Genomic DNA, 17,128 nt, shown 5'->3' on the forward strand with positions numbered 1-17,128 from the left:
AGTTTGTGAACAGTGTGTTCTCACCAAATCATAAGTTTCTTATTCACCTACACGAGTATTTCATTTTAGAAGGCGATATTCGACACTAATCTTAATCAACCTTATGACAGTAGTAATGAATAGTAAAATTTTAGGAATTTTCCTTATTGGAAGTTTAATTAGTCTAAAAATACAACTTTAAAATACATTAGGAAAAAAAATGGATCGGTATATCTTACAATAAATAGTTGCCTCCAAACGTTTTAGGCAACAGCTATAGATTTTCAAGTATAATAGTAACCGAATTGAGTAACACATTATAAGAAAAAATTTTTGATTGATAAAGAAACTTCCCACAAAAGGTCTTGAAGTGTTATAGACAAAGCTCAATTTAACTTTCAGTTAAAAATCCACGAAAATCTTAAGTTTTCCTGTTTCGTAGGAAAGGATTAGCTGATACTAATTTATGTATTTTAAACCTTTTCAAGAAAATGTCAGCTCCAAATAATCCGAGGTTTTTTTTGTATAAACATGCCGTTAACCCTTTCGGACCCAGCGTTACTCTCATGTAACATTTTTTTAAAAACTCGTAAAAAATATTAAATTAAACAAATTTTTAGGTTACGATGGCTTAATTGAAAGATAATAATGCCTAGTTACTGGATTATTACAAAAAGTTAGTCAAATATCATACCTTTAATTTTTTTTTTATCGAGAAATTGACTGAAATTCACATTTTTTTTTTTTTGCAAAACATTTTTTTTTTATATGGTCATAATTTTGAAAAAAAAAATATAAAAAAAGTTAATGCAGAAAGTGTTTTGTTCTTTTGCTTAGAAAAAGAAGCATACATTATAGTTTCATAAAAAGTTATTTTCTCAGTTCTCCGACTTTTTTTGGTGGTCATAGGCAGTGCATGTTACTTGCATGTAACATGAAAAAAACACATTAGTTTTGCTATTTATTATTTTGGAAAATAAGTTTTTGCTATTCATATTTCTTAGTTGTGATGTTTTTGATCCGAAACAACATTTTTTAATATTGATTTTTATAGCTTGGGTTCGAAAGGGTTAAAAGACTACATCTATGATACTTTTAGCCTAATTATTCACTATTTTTAGCCCAGAAATTTGGACGTACGTTCAGAACTGACTATAATTTCTTTGTTTAATACTTTTTAAAACTGTTTTACAATATTTGAATAACCATTTGAGAGCGTATTTTAGCGGTTTTCATGTTTATATGCCAACTACCAAGATATTATCATGATCTTATTGAAACGAGCAAAAGAAGACGCAATTAGAAACTTGTAGGTAAATTGTATTCGTCAAAAGCGAAGAAATGATAAAATTCATCCATGTTATTCCCACTCAAAAGATCAACAACAAACGTCAAAACAACTTGAATTAATTCCTTCTTAACATTGCCATTCCTTCCGCGAAAACAAAGTCCACAAGAAACCTTTTTTTCTTGTTTTTGAACCCTCACACACATACAAGGACAAAATCCCTCATAAAGACAAACAAGAAAAAAACAAAAAAAAAAAACTTACTTTTTCCCTTCACGAATTCGGTGTGATTATCCTCAGAATTTGTGTGTGCGTTCGACAAATTGTTATTGCTAATCCTTTGCATTTGATATTGTTTACTCGATTGTAATTGTTGTTGTCTGTGTTGTTGTTGGCGTTTTCGACCTCCACCGCCACCTCCACTATGCCTCTCATTTCCATCACCATTATTATTATTATTTCGTATGTAACGATCTCTAGCGGATTGGGACTCTACTACAATATTAAGGAGCAATAGTCCCACAATTAGTAATCCTTTCATCATGAAAACATTATCCAAAATTGTGACTTAGTTTTTTTTTTCTTTGTTTACTCTGCTTTCAAAAATTAATAAATTGTTGTTGTTGTTGATCGAATACAAACAAAAAACACACACTTGTACGTGTACAACACTCACTAAATTTAAAATTGGTTTTCTTTTTTTAGAGTGACAACATGCAAAAAGCCTGTTAACTTAGAGTAACGCACTAAGTATTATTAAAAAAGACGGAACAAAATTGAAAAAAAAATAAAACTTGAATTTTTGTTGTATTTTTTTAACGATCCAGTTTCAAGTGATCGTTTATATCTCTTTTTTCCTTATTTTTTTTTTAAGTTGGGACAACACTCAAGGTTTTGTTCAAACACACTATAAAGAATGTGGGATTATATTTCAACAATCTTCCAAAAAAAAAAAAAATTCCGGGTCACAATAATTAAGATACTTTTCATCAAATTCAAATTCTTTTTTTTTTTAAACGATCGATCGTGTTGTTATGTTTTTGAAAGCCGCTGATTTATCGTAATTGGTGTTTCAAACTAAAGGTTTTCGATATAACTTATTTTGAATGGTATATTTTTAATTATTTTTTTTTTTTTTTTAATTTCGTTGCGCGGCAGAAAATAATATAGCCCGGCGTCTGCGCATTCATACGTTTTGGATAAAACTGATCGTGTCGTGATCGTTTGAATTCAACGCGCTTAACCTCTCACAAATACTTGTAATAATTTCTGTACCTACTACCTCTATATTATCTTCTAACACTTATACAATCATAGTAGATTGTTGAACAATAAACAGCTGTCTGTATATTCGAAAACAGAGATGAGTATTTACTTCATATGTAGCAGATCTACTTCATTAATTTATTTTGATGTATTTGCTACGTAGCAACCTATTTCTACTTCGTTTGACAAATTTTTTCTAAGGAACAAAATTTCATTTAAGATGTGTCGTCTTGTTTCATTTTTTGATAATCGAAAAAGTCATTTAAAAAAATGTATTGTTAGTGCACTTTATTTGTGAAATAGCTTACTAGGCTCTGCAAGAATTTCACATCTTATACATCCAAATCAAAGACCCATCCAAGATATCAAATATTTTATGTAACCGCCCAGATCCACATAATGGCTGTGGATCCGGTCATGCATTTTGCATAAAATAAAATAGACAGCGGCATTTAAAAAAAACAATCTTAGGTTATTTTATGGCAGATGGCACATCTTTGCTCATGGAACTAAGACCAAGTTAATCTGACTTCCCTGAATGAAAATAGTTTTGCAATAAAAAACACTTTATAATTTGAAATTAAAAATCATAATAGCAATTAAGGGGATGGCTTTTTGAGAAAAAAGTTCATATTTGTTATGTACGAGTGATACGCCTTCAAGCCATGGCCTCATTTAAATCGGTGCTGGGATTTTTTTTAAATATATTTATTTTTGGGCATTCTCCTTTGTTTTATATGTATATTTTTTTTCATTATCTGCTACATATTTTCCAAATCTACTTCGTTTTTTTTGGCAATATGTTTCACTTTTCGGGCTTAGCATTCTCATCCCTGTTCGAAAAGTATAGCTCGAATTGATGAAGAAAGGTAACTGGCGGAGAGCATAACGCGTTTTACCTGTGAAGTTGTTATGTTACCTGTAGATGGTGTATGGTTGCTAACTGGGGTGGAATTGAGATTCTTATTTTCTTTAATGTTCATTTTTTTGGGTTTAAAAAATTAATAATAGAAATTTATCTTAAACAGAGTGAAAATACGATTAATTTAAGGGAATTGTATTCAAGAAGCTTTGAAATGAAAAATATGACTTGGGGATCGAAACTAAGGTTTTCAGAAGCTTGCTTTAAAATACAACGAGCAATAATTTATCTTAGGTATCTCAAAAATGCTGGTGTGAAATGTTTTGTTTTTTTTTTTTTTTTTTTTTTTATGCTTAAGGAGCAGTTTATTGTAGATAAAAGCAAAAAGTGTTGAACAAATTTCATCAAAGGAGATTTATAAAATTATTTTGTAGAAATATTTTGGGTTACGAAAAAAACATTTTATAGCATTAAGCATACCCTGAAACCACTTTGTTCTATATATTGTTAGCTATAATTTTTAGAATCGAGAGTTCGTTTGAAATTTTCAGAACTATTACAAAACAATTTTCAGTATCAATATTAGCCACATTCAATAGAAGTAGAATAGGTAAAAAAATCGGTCGATAAACAGGATCGTTATTATTTGCTCCTTCATAAAATTTAGACAGACGAACATTTTGAAGTTTTATTTCCAAAATACAATTTGTAAAAGTAATATTTAAACAACAAAATGTTTATTGTATGAAGAAGAAGACAAATCGATACTAACATGTTTTTCCCTTTTATGGTGTGATTTTATTGTTTTTACAATGAAAAACCAAAACACAAGTTACATCTTTAAACTGAGGTTAAGAAACAAATGATTTTGCAATCTTTCATAATAAACTAAGATTTCTAACTTGGAATTTACTCTACACTTTTTACACAAGCTAAGATTATTTTAAGACATCTTTTGCTACTTATATACATTTTTTTCCCTACCAAATTTTTGAAGACACGAATTACATGCTTTTAAATGGTTCATCACATCAGTTTTTCGCGACGTTATAATTTTAATACCTACTTTAAACTCTCAAAAAGTCTAAAAAAAAAAGAAAAAACTTATAAAATAAGGCAAGAATAACCTACAACTTTTGTTTCAAAAAACCTAAAAAATTCAATAGCCGGAAATAAAAAAAAAAAATTAACAAAACCTCTATTAATTTTTTTTTTCTTCAAAAGGAACAAAAATAGCTATGTGTCTCAAAAGAAAAGTAGGTAAAACATTATTTGAGTTAAAAAAAATTTCTTCTACCATTTTTTTAAATCAAAATCCCTTTGGATTTTGATTAAATCCTTGATCTTAATTTTCATTCAGCCTGACTAGGAGTTTCACATGGAAATTTTTCCATCCGAGTTTCACCAGAAGCAAATTGTTATATTTCCCAATAAACTGTTTTTGTTTTTATTTTTGCCACTAAAATTTAATGTAAAAAAGACAGAATTTCAAATTTCGGGAAGTTTTATGATTTAAAAAATATGCAAAATCTACTTTTTTTATGTTCTAAAATTTCTATCAGGAAAAGAAAAGAAAATGGTAGTAACAAAAACATATTTGGCCTCTCAGAATTTGGTACATTTTTTATACCGAATAATAACAATTTTCATTTAAATGCTGTTCATGTAAAAATTCAGGAATACCTTCTTGGAACCAATTATTTATTTTCTTTAACTTAAATATTGGTTTAAAGATGATAACATTTTATTTAAAACAATCTTTTTTATGTATTGCAGCATTTTTCTCCAAATTTATCAATAGTTCGAGGTTTTGTGTAATATAACATGATAAGCCACAATCATGTTAAAATAACCAGATATCAAAGTTTAACAATTTCAATAAAATATAATATCATTTTATATTTTACTAGCTGACCCGGCGGACTTCGTTCCGCCATTTCTTATATTTATTTCTCATTTTCGATTCTGTAATTAGTTAATTTTCAAATGAAAAAGATGATCCAAACTTGAAAAGTTCATAAAATGAGTTTAAAAATGTTAACTTTTAAATTTTAAGCAAAAGTGGCCTATGCAAAATACTCATGCATGCGCATGATTAAAACCTATATTTCCTATAAATTTGAGATTTTTTGCAGACTTTTAAAAATTCCAAAAAAATAAAAGACTACTCAAAAATGTATCTAAAAATTAGGTTGTTTTTCAAAAATTTTTATTTCAAAATACAGGGCCTATGAAAAAAATCCGTTTTAGACCCCTAATTTTTTTTTTTAAATATCTTTCTCATGGTGTAACTCAAATTTCTGTGCAAAATTTTGCATACCTGTAATAAGTCTTTTGTCGAAGGTCTATGACTGCAAAAAAAACTTCACAACTTGATTTTGAAATTTTTTTGAATTTTTTCAATACCTTTTTTAACTATTGAATAAATTTGTCTATCATTTAAAAAAAAAATCAACTCTTTACGACTTACCGTTTAGAAAATAGCCTCTTTTTTCAATGTCTTATTACCCCTATTTACCCTATAAAATCTTAAATTTTTTTTTACCTTAAACCTTCTCCTCTTATGCATCTTTGATTTAAAAAAAAAAATTAAGAATTAAGTCGGTGTGGCCGGTTAGCGAACGTACACAAAACCAAACTTTAATATATATAATAGATATGTTTTTGTGCTGTACGAGAATAAAACAATATAATTATAATTTGTTTAAAAAGTGTTAATATAAAATACAAAAATGTTTTGTTTAAAAAAATATAGCCAATCAGAAAATCACTTTGATAAACAGTTAAATAACAACAGTTTGTTGTTTTAAAAACTTCATTTTTCACAATGAATTTCGGGTGAGAAAAGTTAATAAATGGTTTGATACCCTCTATGAGTGGTTTGGTCCACTTATCAGAATAAAGTAACTTATTCGAAAGATCACATTTAAAAAGAGTTGGCAATAATGTCACTATACAAACTCTCCTCAAAAAAACATACTCTCTCTCTGAAAACAATTTACCTTTACCAGGTTTAGTTTGTTGGTATGTGTTTTATATCTATGTGAAACCATTTTTGTTGTTTTTTTTCAAAATTTTCAAAAGAAGGTTTAAGCAGTGAAGTTTACCAACCATGCAGACAGGTAAACTCTGTAAACAACACAAATACTCTCTCATCAACAAATTCACACAATCAAACAATTATACACCTCTGCTATATGTGTGGGATTATTGTGTGTAGAGTTAAATTTTGTTGTTAGGTAAGTTATGGTTTCGTGTGTAGGTATTTTTAAGATTTCAAAAAAAAAAAAATTGCACCCCCAATCTTTTTCTTTTCAAAGAAGATTGCATGCAACAAAACAACTACTCTCTGAAAATGTCATCCCGAACCAAAAGAAAAAAAAAGATGCAATAACACAAAAACCGCATCCATGGCCCATGGGCATAATATTATATGAAAAAGACATGAAGTGCGGGTGTGTTTTGAGCTGAGATTGAAACGACGATCGATGGGGAATTAACTCTTATAAAAAAAATACAAGAAGATGTGCTGAAGATGAGTTCAGCTCGTGATCTTCTTCTTCTTCGTTTGTATAGCTTGTTCGATGTTATACATGCGGGATTTGTGTTGTGATTGTGAACTTAAGGCGGTTTTTTTCAATTTTATTTTATTTCTTTTTTTTTATGTATTTTTATTTTCAAATAAAAAAAAATTGTAGCAGTTACTCGAGTGGGTAGTTGGTATAGCAGTCACAGCAGCAGCTAAAGTGATATCGCTCATTTGTTTGTTTGGGGTTATGACTTAAGTTTTTTTTTTTTTTATTTGATTATGTGTTATGATGGCAATGGGATTGAAAGTAAAGGGAAATTTTGACAAAATGGATAATATTGAAAAATCATAAAAAATGGAAAACAACATGATACTGACATGTGAATTTTTTAAATTTAAACTACTTAATTTCAAGAAAAACGTTTTCCTAGTACTGACTACCACTGTTACTCTTCGCTACTGCTTAATACAGACAAAAATAAAGAAGTAACATTTTCACTGATAAATGAAAATTCTGTTCTGGAGAGATACTCTTTTGTAAAGGTTTTTGAACTTATGATTCTGAATGTGGTCTAAGAATTTTTTTTATTATTTCAGGTTTTTTGAGAAAGTCCAAGAAAATCGTTTGAAACCTTAATAACATTGTTCTTGAAAAAAATAACATAATTTACTCAAGGTTTTCGATCTGCTGATTCAAAATCTGGTATTATTTTTTTTTTTTCTAAAATCACAGGTTTTAGAGAATGTTCGAAAACTCCGTTTTTAAGCTTGTCAACATTGTTTTCCAAACAAAATAATTATGATATCGAAACGTAGTAAGCTTTATGTTTGCTTTGACCATAATAAGACAACAGCAAAGGTTTATTTGGATCTGTTCCAAGAAAAAAAAAGAAAAAGTAACATTTTCACTGATAACGAAAAATTATGTTCTGGAAATAGTGATTTCTTTTTCTCAAGGTTTTCAATTCGCTGATTCTCAAGATGTTATTAGAATTTTTCTATCTACTTTTCAGGTTTTTGAGGAAGTTCAAAAACACCGTTTTCAACATTGTTTCCCGAACAAAATAGTTTTGATATTGGAATAAAAGTCATCTATTAATGTAGTTTTCACCAACATAAAGCAACAGTAATGGTTTTAAAAAAAAAATTTTTCACTGATAATCAAAAATTTATAAAAAAAAATTCCTTGAAGAGGAAAAAATCTCACAAAAAAATTTTAAGAAAGGTTTGTCTGTTAGCAAATTTATGTTTCAACAAAAATGAATGTAAATTCCTTGTCTCTAGACTGTATAGGTATAATAGATCTCTCTTGGAGTGTTCACACTTCCATTTTAAAGAAATCGTAGATTTTTCCCCATTTCTTCCAATGTTTTGCTTGTTTTGTCAGCACCTTGTGTGCCAGCAATACGACACAAATCTTTCACTTCCATTCTCTTTCACAATCCAAAATCCATCAAATCGATGTTTATAATATAATTTTATTTCATAACTTTCATCGCTTTGCTATATCTTTTTGTGTGTCTGTCTCATAATAATCACAAAACAATCAAAACATTCCTTTTAAATTGCCTGAACGAGTTCGCGTTTGCGAATCATTATATTTTGTACGCCAATCCCAATCTCGCAATTCTATACCTACTCTATATCAACAACAATCATTTAAAACAAACGTGATACTATCCATATGCGCGCATACTCAAAACAGCAACATGAAAGTATATCCAATCCATGGATTGTTGTTCGTGCTCCACATTAAGATACATTATTTTTTTGATTTTTTTCTTGGTTTTTTTTTCTGTTGTAAGAGTCGGTATAACTCTGTTTAGACTATATAATATTGCGTCTTGCACCAATTCTTTCTTTCGTTTGATTTGGCGACAAACTAATATAATCCCAATCAAAAGACACCCAAGAGCCGTGCCTCAACACTTTTTTTTTGTGTTCGTTCTTCTGTAAATCATCGTCATCATCCTTTTGACAATAACACCAAAACAACAACGAAAATTGGTTCGAAAAAGATCAAAAAAAGCCCAACTCTATATGCCTGGGCAAATCAATAACAAAACACTTTGTACCTCGTACTCGTTACCATGTTTTCATTGGCACGCCTTTACAAAGCTAGCCAAGTCAACCCAGCAAAAAAGCTACGGAATTGTGATTGTCGCGCGCAGAAAAGAAAAAAACTCAAAAAAGGGGCCAAAAACAAACGGCATCGCAGAGCGCGTCTTGAACCTTCTGGAGTTTGCATCAAGTCGGGCAAAGAGGCTTTGTTTTGTTTTTTCACTTCTAAAAGAAGGTCTGTTAGTGGATTCGGAAAAAATTGATACCCCCTTTAGTTAAAAGGAAGTCAGTGTTTTACTTGGAGAAGGGTTGCATCTTAAAGGATAACGTTTTTCGTCATCTTAAAACTTTTACAAGCTTTTTGATAAGAATTTGACTGAGTTGAACTGATTTCAACTTTAAACGAAAAAAAAACAATAACTTGACATCTGGTAAAATTAAACATAATATAGTTAAATGTATACTAGAAACTAGTTAAATTAACCAGAAATATAGTTAAATGTACCAGAAATAAAGTTGTCCCTGAGTTATTTTCTCGCTGTCTTGTATTGGAATTTTTTATTTTTTTTTTTTTTATAAAGGGTTCGAACCATCTATTTTATAGCTTCTATTCAAAGTTTTTAGAACGACTCAATAGATTTTTATAAAATTTAAAAAATTTAGAATAGCTTAGGCTTTCAACCCGTTTTCTTAATTTTTCTTTCCCAATGGACACATCTCGTTTAAAAAATAAGAATATGCGACCAAGACGTAGTATTAACAACCTCTCAGAGGTTTTCAATTGTGTCCGCCAGAGAGATGTGTTTGGTATTCACAAAAACACAGGTCAACCCAAACTTGTAGCTGGCATTTTTCCGAAGAAACGTTTATCGTTCTTCGATTTGGTTTTCTACTGGATGCTGCGATGTGCTGGTAGAGAGAAGGCCTCCCGCCCTCTTGTGTTCGTCTAAAGTGGATAGAAATGCTGGATAGCGTCCACATATCTATCTCCAACCCACATTTCAAGTCGGGCTTTGTAGTAAGTATTGTTGTAGTGTAGAGTGTTCTTTTCTGAACTCTTTGCAATGATGATGGTTTGGTTTTTTTTTTTTACTTTGTGGTCATCTCGTGGTGGTGTTCCTCTATTATCTTTATCGTTTTTTTTTTTTTATTCATTTCAAATAATCTTAAAAAGAAGAAGAATAAAACAAGAAATGAAATTGAGAAGAAGAAAAAGAAGAGAAACAAAACACAAAATCACGAGAACACAAATTCTTTAAGCAAACACACGTTTTTGTCATGCTAACAATTTTCTGTTTTATTCTTTTCTTTTTTTTTTTTAAGTCTTTCTTATTTTGTAAGTGGAACCACTTTTTGAATCTTTTCCATATGAACCTTTACATATATAAGTTTGAATTGGTAAAAGGTTGTTTTTTTATTTGGTATGAACATTTGTTTAGACAGTTGAAGAAGTTTCTTTGGAAAAGTCCAAGAAATCAGCAAATGCTAAAAAAAAAAGAGGAAAAATATGTTAGGTCGCGTACACTTAAAGATCGTGTTCTTGTGCAAATTGTTTTTAACAACAAAAAAAACCATCAAACGAAAGAGGCAAATTGATGGTGGCGAAGTGGGTTTCTTTTGGACTTGTCCGATGCGAGGTTAAATGGACTTTTGTCGCAGTCTTCTGTTTTTTTTTTTTTTTTAGATTGAAACTTTTTTGTAATTGTTCTGCTTTGAGCACGGAAGAATCCTCAATCTTTTGGAGACAGCCAAAGGGGTTACTGTTTTGAAGACCTGTCTTGTATTTTACTTGAGGCAAAGTTACGCACAGTTTATATAGAACAACTGAAGAATGAAATCACTAATTTGTTTACAATAATTGAGGTCAATTAGGTATTTTGTTGTTAGTTAATCTTTCAATGAGGTTGAATGAGGTGAAAATCGAGCTTGTTAGAAAAATAATAATAAATGGATTATGCAGGAAATGAAGTTGTAATTGAAATAATGTAAAAGCTCTCTTCTAAATATTGAAGAGGGTTTTATTGTCAGCTGAAATAATTAGTACCAACATCAATCAAAAAAAAAAAAAATTGGTCGAAAAATAATAAATAAAATTATGTATTAGAAAAATGCTTAAAACCAATTTCGAGTTAGACGATGGAAATTTGACTAAGAGGAAGATCAACTTAGAAGGAGTTGACTGTTTTTGAGTTTTTGAAAATAAAACTTCCTATCAAATATGAATAGTTCCAAAGTTTAAATTGAATAGCAAAATATTTAACTCAACAAGTTCTAGTAATAAGTATTTCAGACCACAAGCTTCCGCAAATAAACAAACCAAAATTGAAATTACCATTTTTGAGCTTTAATTCATTGATTTGTAAATCAAATTCACCCATTTTCAAATTTAATTCAACTTCTGTGAATAAGAAAAAACTGTCATGATAAAAATAATGTGAATCACAAGACAAGAAGTCAACAAAAAATGTATGTTAGTACTAAAGGTGAAACTTAAAGGTGAATTTGATTTGCAAACTGAGTAAAAAAAGTCGAATTTATTGTGAGAAACGGTATTTATAGAAAATTTGTATGTTAAAAAATATCAAATCGTTTATAACTAAAAATAAAAAATATGAAATCGTTTATAACTAAAAAAATTCAACAGTCGAAATGATAGTCTTTAGATATTTATTTTACTTGAAGTTTTGACCTAAGGTTTTGATCGGCATATCTCGAAAAGAATGTGAAAAGTTTTTTAACTTATTCTAAACTTTTAAGTACAAAATTTGTAGCTAAAAAGAATTTCTACATATTTATTAGCTATATTACTTAAGAGCTCTAAGAGCCGTTTTAGGATCGATTTTGATCCAAAACTTTAAATTTAAATATAATGAAGTTTTTTGCATGAAAAATTATGACAAAAAGGCCAGTCATTAAAGACATACTAGGTCGCAGAAAATTACATTGTACTAATTTTTTTTTGAAATGTTTTAAGTAGTGTGGTACGCCAAAAACCACAAAATTTTCGGACTTTTTTCTTATAACCAAATAAGAACCAAATAAGGAAGATAAAATTTGGTACCTACCTATAATTTGAGCGTAAGCACAGCTTTGTAGGTCTAAAACCTCTTGAAATAAAAAATAAAATATTTTTAGAAATTAGATAAGGCGAAATTATACAGGGCTCAGGTCTAAGGCTTGAGACTGAAAAATGCACTCTTTATATGGATTTCACATACCTACAGTTTTCAAAAAAATTGCACTTTGTATGGAGTAGCCTTCAGCTTTGATTTGACTCCAATATTAAGAGCTTACAGGTTTTCGTTACCTATAGACCCCCAAAAAAATTATTGAAATATTGGACAGCCAATTTTTTTACAGATCCTTGTGTTACTTTAAAAACTAAAAGAAAAAATTGAAAAATCAAGATTGTACAGGAAATCGATTACCAAATAGTAAATATTGAAAAAATCGACATTTTGGTTATGAAGAATTTATTAATCAGCCATTACTACGAACAATTCAAACAAAAATGGTTTAGATAACTTTATAAAACTTAAGACAGTTCTAAAATAACACTTGTTTTCAGAACGAAAATCCGTATTTAAAGATTCACTTTATTTCTTTTTAACTGAAGGTTTTCGGAAAGTTCTCAAATTTAAACCTTTTTAATGTTGAATGTTTCCTCACAAAAATGATATAAGGGATATTTTTTTCAAATTATTATTTTTTTAAGTATCTATTTCTTTAGGCACCAAATTTCGGTTTGGTTTTGCGTAGATCAAAAAATTCTCTTCATCAGGTTCCAAAAAAACCATTTTTAATATACTAAATATCCCAAGAGATAAATGTTTTAAACAAAAAACTGCACTTAAAAACATGTAATTTAGCATTTAAGTCCAATCAAGTCTAAGTACTAGAGACTTCTAACAAATTACAATCCATTTTTTCTAATCAAGCCCCGATTCATGAAATTTTATCTACCATCTTCATCTCATTAACACGTAAGTAGGTATGTCCTTACTAAATTTTTAGCTATAAAATTAGCTGATTTCCAGGTGGTATTTCATTTGCAACTAAATTATAACCTCTTTAAACACTTTTATGAACACCATAAAAGCAACAAGTGTATTTGATCTTCCGGAATTCCCCACATGGTGTATAATCTGCAGTCTGCACCCAAAATAGTTCCATGGAAAAAAGGACCACAATAATTATGTGTTACACTTCTCTTCATCATCACCGGCCATATGTGACACTCAAGTTTCATGTAGACACAACAAATTATCACTTACCCCAGCTGTTTTATGTCTAAAAATTCCTTAAATGCTAGCAATTCATTAGCATTTCTATTAACTCTCCAACTTTGTATCACCCTATCACAACTTTTTAACGATCATAAGTCAGAGTCCATGACTTTACCCATTAAAAAAAAGTGTTAAACTGTCAGGGCGAGATGTCCTTACCTGGAATGATACAAAAAAACATAAAAAATAATTAGTTATGATTTTTCAAAAAGATATAAATCTAAAAAAAAAATTTTTTTTATATCAAAAAGAATTATAAAAAATAGTATTAAGAACCTTGGGAATAAATATTTCCATCTTAAGGTCCAATCCAAGAGTGTATAACCAAATCTTAAGTTTTGTCATTTTTAACAATTTATTTCAATTTCGTAAAACAAAATTCCACCTGTCAAAAGGAACAGAGGAAAAATACCAAAAAAAAGATACAAACTACCAAATCCATTTTGAAGATACAAAACACAGGTAGACGACGAGAGACACACAAGCTATAGCTAAGAAGTGATCTCCTGCTGGTTTAACAAACTATCCGATTGATTCTGTGAAACCGAAACCCAAGAAGGAATCAGTGTCTTCTCTACTTGAATTTTTGAAGACAAAAGACCGAAAGGAGAGAAACTCAAGAGGCGTGCCATTGTCTTTCAATTTCAATCAGCAAGAGAGGTCTTTTATTTTTCTTTTTTTGATGGATTCAAGGATCTTCTTAGAGAACGATGCAACACGCTATGAAATTTGCCGAAATCCATAAAGATGATGGAGAGCGAAAAAAAAAAAATAACCTCTTAAGATGACGTATGACGAATCGATCGGTACCACCAACCGTCGTCATCGTCCCAGAATCTCCTCTGGTATCTCTCAGTGTGATATTCTGGTTTTTTGTTCTCTTCAAGAAAACTACTTTCGAATTAGCTTGGGGTATTAGTTATAGTACTTCGAATGGTATGCTCTAGTGCGGTATTACTATAACACAAGACTGCTGGTCTTATACCAAGGTGTCAAGACAGCATGATGCAAAATGGGTCATAGCGCCAGGTATAGGTATAAATACTATATGCAATGCACATGCAAGTGACGTGTGCGAGGACTTGTATTATACTCTACGGACATTCACATTTCGATAAGGTGTTGTAAATTATTTTTTACCATTTTCTTACTAATAGCAGCTATTGGGAGAGATATAGATATTTTTTTTTGTCTTGTGTGTTTGATTTAAAAAAGGTGTGACGGCGAGTTATCAAAAACAAATCAATTTTTAAATGGAAATTAAAAACACTTACCATAGACTTTATCAAATCATAAAGATATACGTACTTTAATTAAAAGTTTAGTGTTAAGATTCGTGTTGTCTATTTTTGATTTAGCGAAAATATATTTATGTAACGGGTCTGATGAAATCGACAAGGAATTCCTTCGATACACCCATTAAATCGAATTGTTACTTTTTATTAGTTTTGTTGCAAAAAAACAGCAACACTATAAACCTCTTCGTTTGCTAAGAAAGCAAAAACGATGCTTCTTATCAAAATTGCATAAACGTTGACTATTTTTCAATTTCGTTCTCAGACAAAGACTAGCTTTTTAGAGTATAAAAAACATTCAACGGCAGTGGAAATAAAGGTCGAAATAAGGCAGCTTTCTTCATTCAGTGAAGTGTTCAAAGACTTCTTGAATCTAAGATCTAAGTCAAGTACAAAAATTGGACTCTGAGTATCATGATTGAGATTATAACATAATCAAAGCACTGAAGGACAGTCATGCGGAAAAACTTGAGGGCATTCTTCTAGACTTCAAACAAGCCGATTTTTCACATATGACACTAAACGAGGTACTGCATCAACTAATCCAAAAACCTTGTAGTTCTGAGTATTTTTTCACGGTTTTTCACGGAGAGTGGAAAGGAGGAAGTTCTCAAAAAAAGAAGGCTTAATGCAGTTTGATGCATATGTTTCCTTAGGTTCCCAAGAAAATATTAAAAATAATTATGTAGTATAAAAAAGAACTTTAAGAAAAGATATTCGACGCTGAACTAGCGGTTTCTGCTCTTCATCCTAGCATATTGATCATTTTTACACCTTGTGAACCACTACTGATTAGTCCTCAAATGTAGATCAATACATACGCTCAATAGTAAAGTGTTGAAATTTATGACTTTCAGAGCTCCAATATCCTGCCAAAAAATATTTCTGATCAACTGGTACCACACTACACAGGTTTCAATATCTTGGCAATTGTTACTCTACTAATGACGAAACCAAATAAAAGTTCAATAATACCAGTACCGATACCAAAACGAATGAAGAAATGCTCAGCACCTGAAGTTCATCAAAAAGGAAGTTACAAACAGTTTTTAAAAGTTATTTACGAAATATGATAAGAAGCTTTTCTGGCCAACTAGTTGATATCAAATTCAAATTAAGACAAAGTAATGAAGACATTTATTTTACATTGTTCTTGAACGAAATTTAGGTCAATATTGAAGAACTGTTCAAAGATTGGTCAACAAAGGTCAGGAGTTCATGAAAAAAGCTTCTTCCATCTCTTAACCACTATCTTGTGTATGGTGTTACTAGTTTGCGGGAATAAAGTGGATCTTTAAATTTCTGCCGCAAACGAACAAATACATTAACATTATAAAATGTAAAGTCCCAATTTTTCTATGTGGTACTGAAAAATTTACTTTAGCAAGATGGCTAAAGATCAGTTAACCTATTTTGTGGATAAAATTCTTCGGCTAATGGTCATGGGTAATAAGATTTTTGAATTCTCCGCAACAATCGTGAAATTGAAGAAAATGCAATTCTGGCGCGTAACTCGGGAAAACCTTTGTAACGAAGGTTTGTTTGAAAATGAAGTCCTCTTATGGTTTCAAGTAATGTTCATTGTCAACTTTAAAATGCCTTCCCCCAATTCCCTTTGAATTCAATTTCCGAAAAAGTGAAGATTGCTTTTCAATTTTCACTAGATTACCAACTCTTTAACTTATATATTGATTTTATTTGAGACTTTGACTAACCTGACATAAAAAGTACAGGTTCCAAATAATTTTAAGATAAAAAGGTAATGATAAAAAGTTATTTTTGAACTTTTATACATTGTTTTAATGAAAAAAAATCCAATAACTCTTCTTAAAATATAAAATTCAAAGATAATCAAATAAAAATTTCTCAGAACATCACTCAAACTTCACCTTAAAGCCAAAAACCCGATCTAAAACCAATCTATACTCCAGTCAAACAACATAGCACGACGAACGACTATTTTATTCCTCCCATTGCGCATATCGCCTCAAAACAAAAACAAAAAAAACACTCTTCGACTCATCCTAACGCTCTGACTAGCTGTGTGCTATATAAAAAAAAGCATCCATTAAAAAAAGTCTTATCATGGTCGTAACTTTTCTCGTGCGGTCAAGAACCACTTAAACTGTTTCTTCGTCGTCGTCGGCGGCGTCTTCGACTTTACCTTCTTCGTCGCAATAGAACAATACACGCGATTATAATCGTGATCATGATCATCACTATGGTACTACATCCAGGAATTCTTTTATACTTTATTGTTTGCTGATGCTCGTGCACTTTAGAAGCCTTTTACAAACCTCAACGATACAGCTCTAAGACTATGGATAGTTGGATGGATGGGTTGAACAACGCGCGAACGTTTTGTTTTACCATCAAATCAATCATTCTCTGGGGTCAGCTTATTTTGAATATTTCTTTTTTTTTGTATTTTCCTTCAGGCATTTTTTTGTTTTTGATTTTTTGAAAAGTCGCCACTCATTATCCTTTGCTTTTTGTATGGTCCCTTCTCTGAATCCATGTATGGTTGTCAAATTATGATAAATACTGATGCGCCACCGCCAC

At 30.3% G+C, this 17,128-nt stretch overlaps 1 protein-coding gene across 2 annotated transcripts in view; it reads right to left on the reverse strand.

Moving 5' to 3' along the window:
* Positions 1-17,128, reverse strand: part of LOC129921076 (epidermal growth factor receptor) — a 126,068-nt gene that overhangs the window by 27,768 nt on the left and 81,172 nt on the right. Inside the window, exon 1 of one of the 2 annotated variants that reach the window (XM_056002721.1) lies at positions 1,532-2,374. The exons of the other annotated variant lie outside the window; for it this stretch is intronic. Coding sequence (XP_055858696.1) covers positions 1,532-1,811 — 280 coding nt within the window. The 5' untranslated portion in view covers positions 1,812-2,374. Of the gene's footprint in view, positions 1-1,531; positions 2,375-17,128 lie in introns of those variants that run through there. 2 annotated transcript variants of the gene reach the window in all.

The sequence above is a fragment of the Episyrphus balteatus genome, chromosome 1 (assembly GCF_945859705.1).
Source record: "Episyrphus balteatus chromosome 1, idEpiBalt1.1, whole genome shotgun sequence".
NCBI lineage: Eukaryota > Metazoa > Arthropoda > Insecta > Diptera > Syrphidae > Episyrphus > Episyrphus balteatus.